At 45.7% G+C, this 21,415-nt stretch overlaps 1 protein-coding gene across 3 annotated transcripts in view; it reads right to left on the reverse strand.

Moving 5' to 3' along the window:
* Positions 1-2,317: 2,317 nt before the first annotated feature.
* PROSER2 (proline and serine rich 2) overlaps positions 2,318-21,415 on the reverse strand; it is a 32,229-nt gene continuing 13,131 nt past the window's right edge. For 2 of the 3 annotated variants that reach the window (XM_039520757.1, XM_039520756.1), the window contains exons 2-4: positions 20,192-20,419; positions 7,370-7,622; positions 5,122-6,128 (exon numbers count right to left, since the gene is read on the reverse strand). In XM_039520757.1, coding sequence (XP_039376691.1) covers positions 5,122-6,128; positions 7,370-7,622; positions 20,192-20,326 — 1,395 coding nt within the window. In that variant the 5' untranslated portion in view covers positions 20,327-20,419. Of the gene's footprint in view, positions 6,129-7,369; positions 7,623-20,191; positions 20,420-21,415 lie in introns of those variants that run through there. The other variant, XM_039520758.1, reaches the window with a different exon arrangement.

The following is a 21,415-nucleotide window of genomic DNA, read 5'->3' on the forward strand; positions in this document are numbered from 1 at the left end:
GTTATTTAAACTGGTCAAAGTGACAGTATACTGTGAAAAAATGATGCCTTCATTCATGCTTCTCAGCCACTAGAACCCAAAGAGCAGTTACAATACATCTCACAGCTGCATCCATGCCCCTGTAGTGTTTCTAGTGTAGACATAGCCTGAGTTAAACTGATGCCAGCTGTAAACCCCCCATTATGCTGCTGGAGCGTAAAGGGGGGCTTAGGCCATGTCACCATACAAAAGTTGTACCACTGTAAGGAAGCTTATAGCAGTATAGCTATTCTCATTCAGGAAGCAACAGCTATGCTGCCATAATATAATTGCATCCACTCTAGGGGTTGTACCAGTGTAACTTTAAGGGGGGTGGGGGGAGAACTACCCCTAACCAAAATAGTTATACTTGTACAAAACCTGTGTGCAGATCAGGCCTTAAAGCCTAAGTGAGGCCAGGTTTACATCTTAAAACTTAAGTCAACCTAGCTCCCTTGCTCAGGGGTTTGAACACTGTCTCTCAGGATGTGAGGTTTAAGTCAAACTAAGCACCACTGTAGAGATTGCTAGGTTGATGGAAGAACTCTACCACCCTAGCTCCTGCCTCTTGGAGAGGTGGATTTACTGCAGTGCCAGAAGAATCCCTTCCGTCACTGCAGTGAGGGTCTACTGTTTCTAGCATGAACACACCCAAAGGATTAACCCCTTTAACACAGACACTTGGTGCATAGCCTGCAATTTTTAATAGGTCCCTATAACCATACAATTAAAATGTCAAGGCTAAAATAAATGTGTCAGCCACTCTGCATAGACTAAAAAGCACCCAAGTTAGTGGCCTGATTTTCAGTTGTACTGTAAACCAGCAGCTCCCACGAGCTTTGATGTGAGTGTAGGGTGACTAGATGTCATGATTTTATAGGGACAGTCCTGATATTTGGGGCTTTTCCTTATATAGACTTCTATTAACCCCCCACCTCCTGTCCTGATTTTTCATACTTGCTGTCTGGTCACCCTATCTGAGCAGCAGATACATGGCACCTGTGCAAATGAAACAACTGGTTTAGGCATCTAAACAGAGTTGGTAGGGGACTTACTTTAAGAACCCATATTTGACATTCTTGGCGACGGCATCAATCTGAAAAGCAATTTCAAATGAAAGCTTCAGCTTTAAACTACAACAGAAATAGAACCTAATTTTTTTTTAAAGAAGCTGAGTTTAACCCTTTTATTCAACCACAGAGACTCTAACCTGGGCTGGACATACAACTTTAAGGTTTTCCTGTCAGAAAATTCTCATTCCTGCATTTAATCGAGATACAAGTATCCAAGTGAAAGGGAAGCGAAGCAGTTAAAAAACCCCACAACTAGGAAGAACACTGAGCATATTACTGGACAAATCTTCTGTACAGGAACTCTGTCCTGCATGAGGAGAAAAATGAAGATGCCCTCTTCTAGGTGTACGCCTCCGGGGTTATGCTTGCTTCCTACAATACAGGCAGCACAACCCTGCAGACATGGAGATGTTGCGAGGAGTTTATACAGGAAATAAACTTAACGCCCCTCTTTAGGAAATTATTACAATAGCAAAGTGGTGGGGAAAAGGCGAGGACTTCTGTTTGCTCATTACAATACACAAAGGGTGCTGGTCCGGCCCAAAGGATATTACCCCAAAGGCAAGGATGCAGATATCTCCTTATGAAATGAGTGCTAGATTTTGAACGCACAGCATTGTTTTCTTTACATTTGTGGATCTCTGAGTACTAGAATTGGGATGAGACAGGGAAAGCTTAATTCATGTCAGCAGTTTAAGGACACGACCCGTGCCTGCCGATTGTGGAGCAGCATAGTGGGGGCAGCTGGCTTCAGCCCCATGCTCAGTACAAGCCAAGAAGCAAATCTAGGGGTGAGGGGGCACATGATCCTGGAGGCCCCTCCACGTCTCCCCCACTGCACTTAAAATTTAGATCAACCTAGCTCCTTACCCCTGTGGTAGTTACAGCTAAGTCAACAGAAGAATTCCTCTGTCAACCTAACTACCACCACATGGAGAGATGGATTAACTTCAGTGACAAAGAAATGCCTTCCACTGCTTTAGGATGCACCCCCGGCACAGGTGGCAGAGCTGCAGCTGTGACGTAGCTCCTGTAGGATAGACATGGCCTCAGTCATTTCATCTTAGAAAGAAAGGAGTCAGGTGCTGCTGGATGATGAAGAGTTTGAAAGAAAAAAAAATCCACTTTCCATCCACTACTGTTCATTGGGTTTTATCCTAGTTAGTTTAATCAGCTGATTCATTATGGTTTTCAGAACAGATATTTATGTAAGACAAACTACCACCTTAAAATAAAACCCCAACATTTACATACACAGTAACATGATACACAACATAGTTTGCATTAATATACAAGTTATTTCATTAGCAGCTATAATAACTTCACATATAGTACATGGCTTTACTTTCTACAGTTTTAGGCACACTGGAGAGGTTTTATCAATGGGGTAATAGGTATGTTAGCATACCAAAATAAATACACTGGCCCACACACCCTCAGCTGGTGTATTTTTAGAATTATGCCAATTCACACCAGCTGAGGATTCCACCCTAATTGAACAATGAAAGGACAAGGTAACACAAGATTTTGGGATCTCTTATACCTTCAAGATATTAAAAACCTTATTCACTTTTAAAATGTTATGATTTTACTAATCTACTGAAATTCAGCTTCACTCAGAGAAATACTTGGATAAAGCAAAATGCTTTTTTAAATTAAGAGGGTGATCTCACCTGTAAAAAAATTTAAGCACAAGATCAATACTTGTTACTGTTGAGAGAAACGTGATAAAATGTGAAGATGCTTTATACAGGTTTGGCATTTGTAGTGTTTCTTTACTAGGATTCAAAAGTTTGATGTATAAAAACTGTGGAACACTTAAATTTGATTTGAAATAAAAAATGGTTAAGATTATAGGTTTAATGAATTACCCTCACTTAGGCTCATATTCAGGGCAGCACTTAAGCACTTATTTAAGTCACAAGCACATGCTTAAATACCGTCCTGAATTGGGACCAGATTCTCAGATCCTGCAAAGCACTTAAATACATGCTGAAAGTTCACCACGTAACTAGTCACGTATTGAACTAAGCACGTGCCTAAGTGCTTTGCTTGCTTGAAGAATAGTCAGTCTATTTAAAAAATTACTTACATACATCTGTTACAACAGGGAACATGATCTTTCAAATCAAAGTATTAAAAGTCTGAAGAAATAATCCCTCATTTAAATAATAAAACTAGCCAGATTCCATAACATATACAATTATAAAAACTGATTAAATACTAATTTTAAAAAAAGGATTTTATAACTTATGAGGCAGGTAAACGATTCTGAAAAGATTTTCCTTCACAAAAGCTTCATTTATAAATTCTACTCAAAGTTTTAAGCAACACTTTCTATCAAGGAAATACAGAAACATATTTATCACAGTTGTCAGAACTTTTATAATAGAGGGTGTGTTAGTCTCTATTGTAACCACTCCTCTTATTTTCCAAGATTTATAACTCCGCCATTAAAAAAAAAAAAAAAAAGCACGCTACAGGCTACATAAAAGTGTGAGAGAGGGAGACTGGGTTTATGTTCCCCTTTAGGAGAAATTAAAAGTTTTGGGCCTCTTACAAATGTACAAAAATAAAGATGAGTAAATAGAGTCAGATACTTTGTCATTAGATTCCAAACTAGCTTCTATTCTTAAAGTATTTTGGGATACGTATGGAAGGAGAAAATGAGTTACCGGTATTTTGTTTAGGAAGAGTAACTTTGCCATATGGGACATAAATCCCTTCTAACATTTAAAAATAAATATTTTCACACCGCCTTTAAACTCTATCTGCTGGGCACAGGAAAGTGGCAACTGGACAGAGTTTTGGAAGTCTCCATGTGTTGGTAAATACAAGTGCCTTTAATTCTGTTTAATGTACAAGGATTCTGGTTATAACTTTGGTGGTGCATTAGCAGGATAGGCTGATTTTTTGCCAAGAAAGGTACATCTCTGAATTGGGAATTAGGGCTCTCAACACACTATAGGGATGAGCACAGGAAAGACTCAGGAAAAAAAAAGTGGTCAGTTAATAAAAACAACAGTACTGAGCCACAGCTGCTCAGTGGAGTTGAACTACTGTTTCAGAACAATGAGGTTTCCTCCACTGAACTCTTGTTTAAAATAAGACATTAAACAGAAGGCTCTGAGTACAAAGTTAACTTGTTCCTATGGCTTCTCTGGTCATCATTTATGGTATATAAAGGTTTAGCTTCCTGATTGTCAAGTTACTCTTTGGTTGTCAGAGGAACACGATGAACACACTGCATGTATCCTAGAGAGCTAGCTGGTACCTTTCACTGTACACCCAGTAAATCGCTAGATGCTCGAGAAGCAACTGCTTAGGAGGAGAAGTGACGTTCAAATTAAGTGGCAGAACAATTCAGTTACCCATTCCAAGCCTGGGCCTCTATGTCCGAGAGAAGGCCAAACAGGAAACCACCCTCTGTACGGAGGCACAAGTCAGAGACATGCTTGAGCTGAGATTTTGGGCAGAGTGAGGAGAAGGAAGATTCCAACACCTGTTATGTATCGATGAAGGCAGAGCTGGGTAATAAAATATCATAGGAAAGAAAAGTCATGGAATTTTGTGAGATAGGTTGAAGACTTCAGTTATATCACACACACACACACACACATAGATAACTCTTTTTTGGCTTCAGAATGGTACAACATAAGGAAAATCCTCCATTTGATTTGTTATCTACGTACAATAAAAAAATACTGCACAGAACACTTCATTAATCCAATGCCCTCTGCTACAGCCAGGACTTTAGAAAGAAAGACTGCACAAGTCACTGAACATCAGATGGGTAACTTAGTGGGATGTAGTGGTGAACCCACTGCAGACTCTCTGGGGTGCGACTCTTGGTGTGAAGACAGCAAGTCCCTGCGATTGTACAATATTTAGTACCTACTGGGGTTGCAGGAGCAGAGAACTGCCCCTTGTTCTCCCAGTTTCCTTTTAAACCTGTTCCTGTTTGACTGCTCCAAACACAAAGCCAATCCATTTGCTTTCCCCCAGGTGTCAGGATGGTCTTGTCAGATTTTCACATCGTCTCTTTCAGCAGCCCCAGTTTCCGAAGAGCCTCTTTCCTGGCTTCTTCCGTTGAGCCTCGGCCGGAAAACTGTACTGTTATCCCCTGGGGTCGAAATCCCGAAGGTCTAGGCAGTGAGCCTGACCTCTTTCTCATCTCCAGATTTAAGTCAGGCTGCCCATGGTCATAAAAGCTTTTGGCAACATTCTGTCGAGCAACCTTGTCCCTGGTGAGAGCTGTGTCTGGTTTGATCTTCACGGTCTTGCCCATAGGAAGGAAAGGGCTGGGATCGCATTTTAAGGTTGCGTGGATATTTTGATACCCATTAGGAACAGTCTCTCCCTGTTCTTCCTGCAAGTCCTGTATCTTGTGTGTGTTTGGGGCACGATATTGTTGGATCAGACTTGGCCTTCCCTTCGCCAGACCTAGTTTCGTCAGAGCGTCGTATCGTGTTTGCTCAGAAGTTAGATCTCTTAAGGAGGAGCTTCTGCTGCGAACCAAGACCTCATTCTTCTGCCACCTCTCTTCTATTTCAGCTGTCCCAAAGGCTGCTCCGTTCATGTTGGCCAGTACCTGGGCCTTGCGCACCTGCACATTGACTGCTGCCTTAGAGATAGTTTGGTTGAATTCCTTCCCACCTGCATTGGTTATATTGATATTACTTGGAAACCGGTAGGATTTGGGTGCAGGCAGTGGAGGGTGCTTAAGGGCTGGGAAACAGTCTCCATTCTGCACTGAGGCTTCTCTCCTCTCCACAGGCTTCCCCTCCTTGGGGGAAGTGGGAGAGCATGTCCTTGTCTCATCTTGCTTCTCGGACATTTTCTGAGCCAAGATAAGTGGAGTAGGGATGGCATGATGAAGCTTGGGGTGCGGCACGGGGTATGGAGCAAGAACTTTCTCATCGCTCATCAGTGGAGGAGCTGAAGGGTGGCTTGGGGGAGCATCGGGAGGTGGAATCTTCTCAGGAAGCTCATTGCCCTCTGGCATAGGACCATCTGTTCTCCTGGCAGCCTCTGACACTTAAAAAAACAAATGGAATCTCATTAGGTCCCTGCACAGAGTAGAACACAAGGCTTCCTTTCACTAGGATTGGCCTCTCCCACCACAACGCCCCTTGCCCCCAACTTTTCACTTGAATAAGAAGTTGGAACTTGAGTAGCTTAATGTCTCCTCCGGCAACAAACTAATGCCTCTGCTTAGACACTGTCTGTGATGGGTTTGATACAATCCTTCCTTCTGCTAATCCAGTATTCCCATATCTGCCTGATGTACATACAGTGTTTCAGCAGTCTTCTCCTTTTCCTCTATTTCTTGCGTTTGTGCCCTCTGTGACCAGAGGGGAAAGAAACATGTTTAAAACCCAAGTAGCGCATTTGCTAATGGGCAAGTCCTCCTCTTCTGCAGAGAGTCTGGAGAAACTGGCTGTGTGTAGGGATCAGGAGGCCACCCTCCATGGGCACCACCGACCCATGTGACTTCACTGACCAAACCCCACCACATTCCTCTAATCCCTCACGGTGGCTCCACTACCATTGATTCACAAGATGGCTGTCCACAGAAGTGTGGGCTAGAGGTGGATAAAGGAACAGGTGCATGAACAAATACACTTGTTACAGTCATTGTCATGGATTTCACTCCTATTGCTCATTGAAGCAACTTCATTACACTTATTTTGTTAGTGCCCTGGTGTTTTTTGTTGGGGTTTTTTTTTTGGGGGTGGGGGGCACAAGAGAGGAACAATAGTCATAATTCAGCACCTGAACAACTAAATTAAGGAAACTAATAATGTGGAGTTACTAAGCCACGTGGGTGGTACTCGGAGACCACCTGGGCCTGCTGAGAGTGGTGGGGACACAACCCCGGAACAGCTCGAGTCACACCCATCAAGGAGTCCCCACTCTTGGAATATAGTGTGCCCCTCCCTCCTCCTGGATAGCAGAGGTCCTGCCCTGCAGCTTCCAGCTGATTCTCCTGCCTCTGTCTCTCCTGCTGGCTCAGCTGCCTTCCAGGAAGGAAGGCCAAGCTGCACCATGTGACCAAGCAATCTGGGGGGCACAGGACCCTATATGTTGCACTCCATGAATCACCTTGGTTGGTACTGGCACACAAACTTCCCCTACAACAGGGAGGGCCATGGTGAAAAATCTGCTTTTTAAAAGTATGATTCAACAAATTCAGAACAAGAGGTATGTCTTAGAACTTCTGTATCCTGAGTAACAGATTTGCTTCAATGTACATACACTAGAAGCTGTCACTTTACCTGGTGCTACTTCTCTGTTCGGAGTACACTTGTGATCACTGTTTTCAGGGGCTGATTGCACCAAGTCAATGATCTCTTCAGATTCTGAATGGCTGGAAGCATTTTCATCCGTTGATCTTGGGGAGTGACAGTGGATACTGCTGTCATGTAGGACCTGTTCTTCCAAGTCATCTTCTAAAGAATCAATGGTTTCTTCAAAAAACAGGAGAACATCCTTCTCCTCATGGGTTAGGTATTGGAGACTTTCATCATCCTACAGTTAGAGAAAAAAAAGAGTCTTAAAGTGAAGACAACAACAAATGCTAGTTGTCTAGGATTTTGCAAAGACTGGCTAACTGAATAATAGAACACAAATGCAGCACCTGTTTTAAAGAAAAAGAGCACAATCCTAACAATTACTATCTTATCAGAAACTTCCAACCTTAATAAACTGACATACTAAGGGGGAAAAAAAAAGTCTAAATAGCTATAACAAACACTATGAGTATATTTAGGCAATATGGGTTGATAGAGCATAAGTCTTGACTGGAAAGACTTTGCTTTTTTGACAGAACTTCAAAGTTATTAAAAACAAAAGGATGACATAGCCACTGCTGTTATACCCTATTTTAGCAGAGCATATTAAAAAAATAAATCTCACTTGCTCTGGTTGAGAATGGATACTATAGAGTAGTGGCTTGTGTTTTCACAAATGTTCAGTGCTTGAGCGTCTCATGCAAGACAGACTAAAGTGCTTGATTTTCAGAAGAGCTAAGTACCTGCCCCTTTTTCATGTCATATTGGGCTTCCAAAATAGTCATTTTGGTCACTGTATCGAGTTGGGGGAAAAAACAAGAAGATGGGGGTACAGCGATGTGCAGAGACATACCCTTCATAAACCAACTATCTACAAATTGTTAACAAGGATGAAGGGGAATTTAATAAAAAAATCATTAAGAAATAGGGAAATTTAGAATATCAGGAAATGCTTCCTGACAGTAGAGGGACCAGCAAAGCAGGTTTTGTCCAGTAGGGAATAATCCTGCATGAGTGGGGAAATAGCCTGGCTGATCCAAGAAGTCACTTAGTTGAGAGCTGTGAATCAGAGAAGGCTAACCTGATCCCAAGAACACTTCTACGAGCAGCAATGCTTGAACCCTTCTCACACTCCTACCTCGTGGGAAGCACTCTCTTTTCCACAAGTAGAAGGATGACAAATAGTGACTAGTAAGGAGCGTTATGAGATAATAGGCACAGGAAAGACATTTCTCAACGGCTTTGCAGACTGTGTGCAAAGCACCTGTTCTAGTAGCAATGAGAGGCAAGTGGCAGTTTGCTTCCTTTTCTAGACTACACTTCTCTCAGTGTGTAACCGTGAGAATGGCTAGCAGCTGCTGGCTGCAAATGGGGAACCAGGCAGAGAGTCAAGATACAAGTTCCATTTCCATCTCTGCTTTTAACATGTTGCCTGGCCTGACAAGCCAGACACGTGTAGCTCTACTGGTGCAAAACCCTAGAGGAAAAGCAGTTTACACCAAGGCAACGTGACTCGTGCCAACCCATAGTAAGCTGTGCTGGGGGTAAAGAAGCGTTTGACAAAAGTGTGCACTGCTGCAGATATATCCGTGGCTAAAATTGTGGTGCAGGCAAAGCTTTTGCCTCTCTGCTCCAGTCATTAAAATGGGGACAATGCTGCTGACCTACCTTCGCAGAACACTAGTCTATAGATGAAAAGCATTAGGTGATTGGCAGTAAGATTTAAGCACTCAGTAGCAGGGGCAGCTCTAGACATTTTGCCGCCCCAAGCACGGAGGGTCTGCTGGTCCCGCGGCTTTGGCTGACCCGCCACAGGCAAGCTGCCAAAGGGAGCCTGCCTACCGCCCTGGCGGCGACCAGCAGAGCGCCCCCCGTGGCTTGCCGCCCCGGGCACGCGCGCTTGGAGTGCTGGTGCCTGGAGCCGCCCCTGCTCAGTAGTGTGGGTGGGTCTGCAATTTAAATAACCACCATGTGGGCGTGAAGGTAAATGCTTTAGGGTTCACAATTAGCTTTATAATCCCAAGCAGCCAATGGAACTCCCCCCCCTCCCCCGGCTTTACATTTCAGCTTCGAAGAACATCTTTGGGTCTTCAGAGCAAAAAACCCACTTGTAAACCAGCCTGGTTGGTATTGGTTAAACTACAATCTCTGGAAGTTTTCTAACAAACACAAGAGACGTCTTGGGTCATTTTTGCCAACACAAGTAGTATGTGATGTTGCTGCATTCCCTGAGAGCCAGATGTATTGCTGGCAGAGTAAAGGTTGCCAGATGGGTATGAGCAAAGCACTGGGGTTCTGGCACCCGTACACCACACATTAATTGTGTAACCTGAAGTGCACTCCTGACAGACAGGGTGAATTGATCTAGTGACAGCAACTGCTGTGTGTCACGCTGTCTGGAGTGGCTCACAACCATGAGTGCCGACCTCCGGATGGACTATCGAAAAGAGGGCAGGCACCCCAAACTGGTGGTATGTCCTATAATTAGATTTCACTGAGCCAGTAACAAACATGAACTCCTGGATCATTACAACAGTCTTACCAGGGTGTCACAGACAGTCCCCTTATACCCTCCAGTCTATCTTGCCACCCAGGCAAGCTGGACTTAGTTATAAATGGTAACTTACACCAAAAAAAAATGTATGCCATATTCAGGTTGCTTCTAGTTCCAAGAGACCAGTCACTTACTCCAGATCAATTGGTACCCTAGATCTCATAGGCGCCGACTCCATGGGTGCTCCGGGGTTGGAGCATCCATGGGGAAAAGTTAGTGGGTGCTCTGCACCCACTGGCAGCCAAGCTCCCCCCACCCAACCTCCTCCCGTGAGTGCACCATGTCCCCACTCCTCCACCTACCTCCCAGCGTTTCCTGCCCAGCCACCGCCAAACAGCTGTTTGGCAGCGTTAGCAAGCTCTCGGAGGGACGGGGAGGAGCAGGAACGTGGTGTGCTCAGGGGAGGAGGCGGAGACTTTGGGGGAAGGGGTTGGAATGGGGACGGGGTGGTCAGGCACCCACAGGAAAGGGGAAGTTGGCACCTATGCTAGATCTTACACCAAAGATAATAGCTTATTATAGGTTTGGCTACAGGTATCTAAATAAAACATTTATTTTTCATAGTTAATAAATCTTTACAGGTTAAAGCATGCAACTCACTGTATGTTTGCTAACTCACTCCTAGGAATGACAGAGTTGTAGTAATCTGTCAATTCAAAAATATCTTTCAAGGCAGACCCACGTGGTGACCCCTGGGGATCTCTGGCTTTAGTTTGGGGTCTCTGGCCCCGTGACCATTCAAACAGCAAAGAGAAGGACAATTTTCCTATGTCCTTGTTTTATTGCCTTCATTCAGCTTTCAAGTCCATAAAGAATGAGCTTCCTTGCACACAGCATTTCCAAGGTGTGACGGGGCCATTAACCAATCCTTTGTATTGCGATGTTCCTTGATGGCCCATCTGATTTTGCTATTGCTTCTGGATGGAAGGTGGAAAAAACCCCAACCCCATACACTTCCCATCTGAGTTCATAAGTTCAGAGCAGACATTTTCAAAAAGTTATAAAGCAACACTTACGTATTTCCTTATAGCATGGAATACAATCATAAATAAGATTGTAGACTGTTTGTAAATTGCTCCATGAATTAGAGTCTAAACACATTCTTAAGACTAATTCCTATTCAGCAACATTAACACAAGTGAACTGGTCTGGTCTCCAGCTATGAGTTTGTCTGTTCTTCGCTAATGCCCACAACCTTGGCAAGAGTTGGCACCTGGCCTGCCTGCATCACACTGTAGTTAAGTGTTTCCATCCTAGCCCCATTTTTAGTTGCTTGTCTAAAGCACCGATTTCTTGGGCTGAAGTTTTCAGAGGGTGGTTTCTGCCTTATGGCAGGATTGGGTTTTAAAGTTTGAGCAACATTTTTCAGCTACAGTTTAAAATAAGATAGAAAAAAAGTCTCCCATTTAATAACAAAATCCCCTATGGCCTTCCCCCCCCCCCCCCAAATCTACTGAGCTGAAATACCTGGTTGGGGGGGGGGGGGACTGAACAGAGAAATAGCCCTCACTGTGCAGTATGTTAACCCTGCAATGCAGGATTGAGGCCTTAGCATATGAACATTGGTTTGTTTTTGACAGAGGCCAGGTCCACACTAAAATGTTAAGACAACTCAACTACATACCTCAGGGGTATGAAAATTCCACACCCTGAGTGACCTGGTTAAACGAATCTAATCCCCACTGTAGACAGTTCTTCCGTCAACCTAGCTACTGCCGCCCAGCGAGTGGTACCGAGCACAATGAGCCAGCCTGAGAAGCGGCTCCGCCCCGGCCCGGCCACCCAGGCCCAGGGAGCTGGAAGTGCTGGGGGAGGGGGAGGGGGAGAGGTGCAGCCGGAGGAGGACAGAGGGGCCCAGCAGCAGCCCTGGGCCAGGCCCAGGGTGGGAGGGTCACTGGGAAAGGCGCTGGGAGCAAGGTCCCTCTGTTCAGCTGGAGGCAGGAGCCTTGCCCATGCCCCTCCCCCTGCTGCGGTGTCCATGAGCGCGAGGGAACTCCAGAGACACTGATGCTGTGAGTCGGGCCGAGGCCAGCCCAGAGGCACACGCTCCCGGTCCTGTGGCCCCAGCCTCCCAGCAGCCGGCAGGACTGGCTGCCCTGGCCCAAGGAGGTGGGGCTAGAAGGTGCCACCCAGAGGCAACAAGTGGAGCAGTCACATGGCCCTCCCTTCACATTGTGCCTCCCCCAGTATCATCAGGCACAAGTCTATGTTCACAGCCATTACTTTCTTCCCTCAACCAAAAGCTTCTCTCTGCAATGGTCACCCAAGCAGTCAGTCTCTCATGGGAGTGATGAGAAAGCAGCTACGGAAGAACAATGGTCTTTTGGTTAGGGCACTGAGATGGGGTCCAGGAGACCCTTAAAGTCCAGATTCCAGCCCTGCCACAGGCACGCTATGCCTCAAGTTTCCCCATCTGTAAAATGGGGATATTTCCCTGCCACAGAGGTATCATGAGAATAAATCCATTGGTGTTCAAGCGGCTCAGATACTATGGTGATAATATGTGTATGTCAGTACTGTGGACAGGGGCGGCTCCAGGCCCCAGCACGCAAAATCCCTAGAGCTGCCCCTGACTGTGGAACAACAATGCTCTCAGAGCAGTGACAGCTTGTGAATGGTTATTGCTTACATTAGCTGTCTTTGTACTTCCATGGTGTAATTTGAGGAATTACAAGCGATCACTGCTCTAAGAGCACGACTGTCTTATAAAATGCTCTTCTGCATTCTTCAAATTACACTGAAAGCTTCAGAAAAAGGGGAGGAATTTTATTACAGTAGGTGCTGGCGTGCCAACTAGAACTAAGGTTACAAAACCTGTTTCCATTATAAGCCTATTTTCCACATAGTCCATATGTGGAAACAGTCACCTCTTTTGGGGCTTATTTTCCAGGTTCTCTTGCTGCCTGAAAAATAATTTGTTTTTGGAAAGTTTAAGTAGAATCCCTGCAACATCTTGTGATACTGGAAAGCAGAGGGGGATGGGGGAGGGAGTGGGTTTTCTTGCTCTAAGAAAAAGCTACTGTCAAAGAACAGCTGAAGTTTGAAAACTGAAATATTTAGAGTCTTAAATGCCTGTGAGGGAAGAAATTTGGATTATAAAGCAAAAAAAGCTAGGTATGTTCAGTTGGCATCTAAGGTATTAGAACAATGCGCATTTGCCCTGTCTGGCATGAGCAGTGTGCGTGCTACTGGAATATTTTTTGTAAAGGAAAGTTTGTGTTCCAGTGAGCAAATTCTCTTCTACCCTGTCCAGAAAAGTTACTTTAATATTAAGGACTGGAGAATATATTACAGCCATGGACCCACTATTGCATATCCCAGGATTTTATTAAATCTGGAAATTGCTACATTGTAAGTTTAAGAAAGTAAAGTTTAGTGCTGTAAATGGATTGCGGGTGTGTGTAAAATTCTGTGTTTATTGTGCTTGATTTCTGTTCAAAATTTAAGTACACTTAAGTAACAATGTTGAAAGCCATCCCTGCAATCACAGCACTGGATCTGAGAGACTCAATGTCAGTTACTGACACCAGAAAAGACCAAAGAGTTTGAGGTCAAAGAAGGCCCACAGTGACTTGTGCAACCCCTGTGCTTTAAATTGGGTAGTAAAGGTGTGATCTACTGGCCCTTTAATATAAGGGACTTTAATCATTCTTGTTCTGAAGCACCTTTTATTTTCACTTTTATTGCTTAGCATTAACTCTTAGTAGAATTAGTCATTTGCACGTATGATTGCATGAAGAGATTCTCATTCTACATATAGGGCCATAGACAGGTATTTTATAAACAGAAACATTGGAAAAATTCAATGATTTAAGGATCATCTCAATAGACTGGTCCTGTAATGACACTATAGTTCCACTTAATCCTGTGTAACATACTCCCTACATTCAGCAGGGTGGAGTCAAGAGTTAATGGGGTTTTGTTGGGATCAATCCACTGTAAATTCATATGAACAAGGGAATAGTTGTAGTAGACTCAAGTCTGCAATTCCTGACTAACACCCTTAATTTCTAAAACCTTATTGCTGTGTAACTTCCTTGGTTTAATGGAGAAGTTGGAGGAGCTTGGGTGCAGATAAGGTTAAGTGGGTACTTGTGCAAAGGGAAGGCCTGAGATTGGCATGTATGGTATTGCTTCAAACAACTTGATGCAAGAATAGGAATGGGGAGGAATGCAGCTGCTCATTACCCAGTGCCAGAGGCAGCCATGCATTCCTGATTAGAGTTGGTTTGTTCTGAGCAAGGAGGCGTTAGTCTGTGTGATGGCAGTGCCAACAGCTACCACGGGGAAAAACAGCACAACACTGCAAACAGTCCTTGTCCTGCTGCCATCCCACAGTGCACTGGTCATTATTTAGGTAGCACGTCTGCCATGGGCGCTGAGTGAACCATGAGCTTGGGGAGGATAACCCCTGGCTGGCCCGCCCCTGCTAGAGCCCAGAGTGCCCTGCCCTCCACCAGGCCCAGGCTGCCTGAGTGTCCCCCCGCTCCATCCCTGGAGCACTGGGTGGGCAGCGCGGCCGCCAATCTGAGCCCCAGAACAGCAGGTGAGCGGGCAGGCAGCGCAGCCCCCCCACCCAGGTGGCACGGAGCCCAGCCCCTGAGTGCCAGGAGGGTGGGCAACGTGAGCATTTGGTCAAAACCTATTTCCAAAAATAGGAGCTAACACAGGCTTAACTGGAAGAGTCTAACCCAACCTAGAACCAAACTAACAGGACACAATAGGGTCCATTGCATTTGTTTATGTATGAAGGCTACACACAGTGCCCAAGAGCAGTAGGCATTCAACAGCACACAGGGTAATCAGCACAGGAAGGAGGACCTCCCAGTAGCTCTCACTTGCATTTGAGACACTAGTACAATCTCAATACCATAATTCAGTGCCAGCACAACTCACCCGAGACATGCTCGAGCACGCACTGTATGGTTTCTGTAAGTGACACTACTGCACTGATATGCTATTCCCACCTAGACATAACTTCAGTTACTCACAGCTGGATTTAGAAACAGTACAATCATGGGCAGCAGGTATAATAGGCCAGGAGAGGCTCTGCCCCCCCGGTGCTACCACTGGACCCCGTTGCAGGGTTTGGCGGGGGGAAGTTTTTGCTTTATGATGCCCCATGAAGGTTCCAGGGTGGCCGAGGAGGTGCTATGTGCTAAGCAGCTTACCAGGTTCATTAGTAATCTCCCTGGACTCCTGAATCCAGGAAGCTAAGTAACAAATACCGCCCTCCTCAGCCACCTCGGAACCTTCATGGGGCATATCAAAAGCGTCTTTGGGACATGAGGTTTTTACCCAGGGCAGCTTGGGATCTGGGGAGGCACAGCATGGCTGAGGCCAGCCTGGGGCTCCTCTGGGTGGGGGGGGGGGGCAGATAAAAGGGGCAGAGCCGGGGGCTAACCTCCCTAAAGGGGGACTCCACCTGCCTCCTATGAATACAAATTACAGAATTAAAGCACTGAAAAAGGAGGCCTAGCTGCTTAAGCTCACAAACCTTTGCTTTTTGTCTTAAACTGCTGATGCCTAAACTGATGCTTGAAAAAGTCCAGGGCCTATTTTATCCCCAGTGAAATTTAAATATACAGTCTTAAACTGCTCAGCCTGGGTTTAACTGCATTTGTTTCATCAGCTGTGTAAAAAGAGCCGACCAAGAACAGGAGCCCGTGCCCCAAGTGAAGCCCCAATTTAAAGCATGGGATTAGAAATGGAGATTCTTGAGAAGAACGGAGTATTTTAGTTTCCCCACCCTTTTAGAGCCATGCAAGTGATTCCATGCATGGAGAAGGCGCACTCAGCTTTCACTCCACTTAGAATGTTTTAGCTGATCTGAATGGCAACCTTTGCTCAGACAAGGAGATATGTTTAGACACTGGCAGAATGTCACTTTTCATGCTCAGACCTGTGTGTAAAACTTCCTTCCTTGAATGTGACTTTTTACAGTTCTAAAATAAATGGACATGGGCTAGATCACTTTTCAATTAAACTTACATTTTGGTTTGTGATGCTAACCCTTAAGTGTCCATTATTGGTTAGGCAAATTCCACTCCAAACACACAGCATGGATACCGGTAATAAAAAAAGGTGGTATAATTGATATACCCAATCTCCCTAGAAACTGAAGGGACCTTGAAGGTTCATGAGTCAGCCCCCTCCCCTTCACTAGCAGGACCAACTTGCCCCCCAGATCTAAGGCCTCTCTCCTCAACAACTCTCTCCTCAAGTTGCAGACCAATGCCAAAACACTGAGAGCTATCCCCCCTAAAAGGTACCATTAAAAATAGCTTTTTCTTGTCAACATAAGAGTATGCTGTGCTTTAAAGAACGCATTGTATCTAAACGGATTAGATCAAAGTATTAACATGCAGACAGCTGCACCACATTTCCAAGCCTTCCTCTACTTAATATGCTAAAATGACAATAGACTGCTGGCAAGAATTGGTTCTTACACATGGGCCTTGTATACACTGAGAATTTAAGTCTCTCCCCCAAAGGCTAGCAGTTGTACAGTTTCACAGTTGCAGCACTGGTGTAGGCAGTTTGCAGTTGTGTTTAGCTACCACGTCAGCCAGACTGGCTCTGAGCAGCCAGCGTATGCTAGTTAGTTCAACTGTTTGCACATGCTATTGTTTCCCTGTGTTTGAGTTCCATACAGATCTTGCATCCAAAGGTTGCACCTGCCAGCTGGATGGAGTTTAGACACCTAGAGATATGGAGGGCCCTTTCCTTGTAACCAGCTGGGGAGGGGGGGAAATCTCAAGCGAAACTTTCACTTCTTATCCTCTGAAGTCCCACAGACAAAAGATAAGTTTAAAGGTTTCTAAGAACTTAATGATCTGTCTGCCTTGTAGTATCAGTTGGCATCCCAATCTTTAGATAACAGCCATGGGTGACTGATAATTGTAGAGAGATGTTAAGATGTAGTGATGAAATGTTTTGATCGTGTGTGAATATGGACCATAAAGGAAGTCTAGCATGCTGTCAGTACTGCTCTCTCTCCCCTCCCCCCAAAAAATCTCTACACCTTTACAAACACCACAAGGTCAGTACTATTTGTCTTTGCTTCCTCATTGACAAAGTGAGGAAGCAAAGACAAGCCAGTCACTTAAACTTCTTAAAGGCAGGGCCAGCTTTAGGCCAATTCAGCCAATTCCCCTGAATCGGGCCTCGCCCCTCAGAGGGCCCCACGCCCAAGCCCCTGTACAGCGTACAGGTAAGAGCCGGTGCGCTGTACCAGGGTGGCCCAGCTTCCCCAGGGGGCAATTTAAAGGGCCTGGGGCTCCCAGCAGGGGCTGGAGCCTCAGGCCCTTTAAATTACCACCAGAGCCCCACTGCTGGAGCCCTGGGGTAGGGCTGTGGGGCTCTGGGGGCTATTTAAAAAGTCCAGGGCTCCCGTTGCTTCTACTGCCCCGGCCCTTTAAATAGCTGCTGGAGCCTAACCACTTCCCCAAGGCTCCTGCGGCTAGTTAAAGGGCCAGGGCAGTAGAAGCAGGGGAGCCCCAGGCAGCTGCTGCTACCCCAGTGGGGGAGGGAGGAGGAGGAAGAGGAGCAGGCACTCACCATACAGGGTGGGCTGCACCCCCTGCCCTGTCGCCAGCCAGCCCATCTCCAGCCAGCCCCTTCCTGCACCCCCTGCCCGTACCAGCCCCGCACCCCCCTGCCCCGTCTCCAGCCAACCCCTGCCTGAAGCCAGCCAGCCCACTCCACACACCCCTGTCTCCAGCCAGCCCTGCACCCCTTGCCCTGCCTGCAGCCAGATCCTACCTCCAGCCAGCCCCCAGGGCAGTAACCCTGCACACCTGCTTCAATGAGAGGGGCAGGGAGCAGCTGGGACCCACACGTGCACACCCTAGGGTGACCAGACAGCAAGAGCGAAAAATCAGGACGGGTGTGTGTGTGGGGGGGGGGAAGAATAGGATCCTATATAAGAAAGACCCAAAAAATCAGGACTGTCCCTATAAAAATCGGGACATCTAGTCACCCTAGCACACCTCTGGGGAGTGGCGGGGACCCACACATGTGAAACAGAGCTCATTTCTAGTTCAGGCCCATCTTTTTAAAAAAGAACTTTAGGCAGGGTTAACATACAGCTATATTTTCCCAGACATGTCAGGCTAAATTTTAAAAATTCCTCCTGGGAAAATACAGACGCATGGTAACTATTGGTACAAAATATATATACATACACACACACATATACACACACACACACATATACACACACACACAGAGGCACATCCCTTAAATCAGAACTTTTTATAGGGAACTGGTTGCTAAGAAATGAAAGTTTAAAAAAAAAAAAAAAAAGTCATTCCTGCCAGGGCCCCATCGAAAATGTTCGAATTGGGCCCCGCACTTCCTAAAGCCGGCCCTGCTTAAAGGCCACAAAAGGAATCGGCGCTGCCTGGGAGGAAGAGCATCACTTAAGGCCATGGTGAGCAGCCTGCGGGCCATCATGATAATTTGCTGGCGGGCCACCCGACAGTTTGTTTACATTTGCACAGCCGCCCGCAGCTCCCAGTGGCCATGGTTTGCCGTTCCCGGACAATGGGAGCTGCAGGAAGCTGCAACTTTTCCTTAGTTGCTAGCTGCTTTATCTGCTATGCCAACCATTTAACAACATCTGTTTAATATTTAAGAGACTTGTCACATTAGAATTAACCTTTCCTACTGCACATGGATAAAAAACCACACAAAAACTACACAGCACAGCCTACAGAAAAGGCATTAATGTCTTCCTGAGCTTGGCCAGCTGAGAGGTGCATGACACTGGTGGAAGTCCTCCATCAATACCCAGCTTGTTATCCCTGCTGGGCTGGGTACAAAAAACCCCTCTTCTTGTTACATACAGGAACCACCACGACAGCAGAGGATTCCATCCCTATCATGGAAGCATATCGCATGCTGATGCCCACTTAGACGAAGGTTGTTCAAGGGGTGGCCCATGTCACTTCTTGACACTGAAGAGCAGACCGGTGACGATACGAACACCTGTTGTGTTTCGTTTCCCAAGAGCTGCCACTGATTTTGGGGGCCCAGCCTGAGACCTGCTGTTGTGGATGCTCAGTGCTTTTGTGATGCAGACGTTGCCCGGGTCATTGCCTTCTCAGTGGCAGTGACTGCATCGCTGGCACACAAGACCCCCCCTTCAGGGAGACTAACCACATGGCCCCACCCTTTGTACCCAAGGCCCTGCTGCTGCCCCCCCCCCTCCACTGGAGCCCCAAGTGCCCACCACACCTCCCCTCCCCCACCGCCAGGCCACACCCAGCGCCCAACACACCTCCCCTACACCCTAGCACCAGGCCACCCCCGCCCCCCAGCACCCAGGCCACCAGCCAGCTGGCCTCAGCATTAGCTCCGGCTGGCAGCAGAATTGAGCTCCTGCTGACTTGGGCACTGGCATAGGGGAAGAGGGTGCAGCATGGGCAGGGCCAGGGCTTGGCGTAAGGAAGGCTTTGCCTCCCCAGGCCTATACCTGCCACCCATGAATGACTCAGACTCAAGTGTGAAAGGACCCCATCCCTTCCCTGGCCCCTCCTGCGACAATGCTTGAATAGTGAACAGTCTGAGTCATCCTAATTGGAGGATGCAAGTCTCATGTCTCTCACACTCAGCGATTACTCATGCGCCATTTTAATGGCCACACACGCGCTATGTGAAGACAGCTATGTTTATGGTGATGTATTCATTACACACCAAATTATATTAAGTCTGAGTGAGTAATAGAGCCTTTATGCAGCCAGTGGCAACTAAGTGCCTAATCTAATAGGAAACAGAACACAGGAGACGTCTACAATCAAGCACTAAGTACCTTACTGATGGTTATTCTCAAAGCTGCCCTGCTTAAGCAAGAGGGTAAACATCTCCAATTTCTTTTGTTCAAAGGACTTGTCTGTGTCTGGAAGAGTCAATTGTGATTCCAAATCTGTGGCAGTAAGATGAGTGTGAACGGAATAGGGAAGTTTACAATGTGATCTGATCTATCAACGTAGTCTTGATTATTCCAGCTTTGTGAATGAAATAAAATAAGGTATTCCACCAAGCTATGGCCTGCGTCATAGGCAGAAAGGCCGACTAAAGGAGCAAAATGGTTACTTTTGGCCTGAAAATTTATGCAGCGCTATAATCAAAAGTCAGTAACACCGGACTCAAGTCAATTGAACTTAACTTTTTTTTTTTAAAATTCAAAAACTACATGATGCAAAGAAAGCGAAGGTAGGTTAGGTCACTTAGCTAGATTAAGCACTTACCAAGGTAAAATTTCTGCACCTAGAGTGGCTGCTTCGACTCTCCAAGCTCCCACTTCTTTCAAAGCTCTCAAGTCCGCACTTTGGTGAGATTTCAGATGCCATTTCTGAAAAGTCCAACATCAAATGTCTAGGCATCCCACCCCAAAGAAAGATCGTTCCAAAGCAAGTTGGTCAGGCAGCGTAGAAAGTGGTCAATGCCTTATGTGGGGCTGCTTACCATGTTCATCTCTGAAAGTAGAAGAGAATTGTGGTGTTAGTTTAGGTTTGATTTTTAATCTATTTGAAGGGCAGGGAGGGTAATCAGTGAAGATCTCAAAGTCTATAATCAGGAAAAGTCTTTTAATCACTTTGCAGGAGACCAGGGCATTTCCAATCTAAAAGGCGACTTTAAAACACAAGGAATGGAGGGGCTACAGGTCCATCTCAGTGACTTCCGGATCAGATGGGCTCTGTTTATCAGTGTGGACATTACATAACTACCATACATAACTCAGTCTGGGATCTGACAATCAGGCTGGGGTTTCTATTAGTATTATCACACATCACTACTACTGGTCATAAGATTCTGCATGCCAAATTATTACACCTTCAGTGACCTCTGTGCAACCCCTTAACTGCCAATGGGCTTAATGGGAACAATTTTTCTTTTTTATTAAGATGCATAAGAGGAATGAAATCCAGTTCCATCTCTTAGCTCTGCAGGGCTGACTCATTTGTCACTCATGTGAACAGATCCAATCTTGATTATGTTCAAGGAACCCATCTGTGGAGTAAGCAGGTACCATTTTTATAGTCACATTTCAGAGTGAAATTGCACTTTAAACCTTAAAGCACCTCTGGTTCTAACTTAATTTCATTCACTGTCATGCAGAAGGATGTTTATTCCTTTGGCGAAACCAGGCTTTCTGGAATAAAAACCCCCACACACAAGTATTTACTGGCACACAAGAGCTTTCAAAACTATCGCAGGTTTCAGTTCTGCAATATCTGGCTGATGAGCATTAGAACTAGTTGTAATGCTTTGAAGGAACTTTACCCCTCTGCCCCAATATTTTCTTCAGTCCCAAACATTAACTTGAAGATAAGAGCATCCTCTAGAGCCAGCACTCACGAACAGCATGAGACACTTCCCCATCTACCTACCCATCTCCTCTCAAACATATCTAATAGCATGACGACGTACTCAGAAGTAACACCACACACTTTTTGGATGCACCGTCTTTT

This window comes from Mauremys reevesii, linkage group 1, assembly GCF_016161935.1.
Source record: "Mauremys reevesii isolate NIE-2019 linkage group 1, ASM1616193v1, whole genome shotgun sequence".
Taxonomy (NCBI): Eukaryota; Metazoa; Chordata; order Testudines; family Geoemydidae; genus Mauremys; species Mauremys reevesii.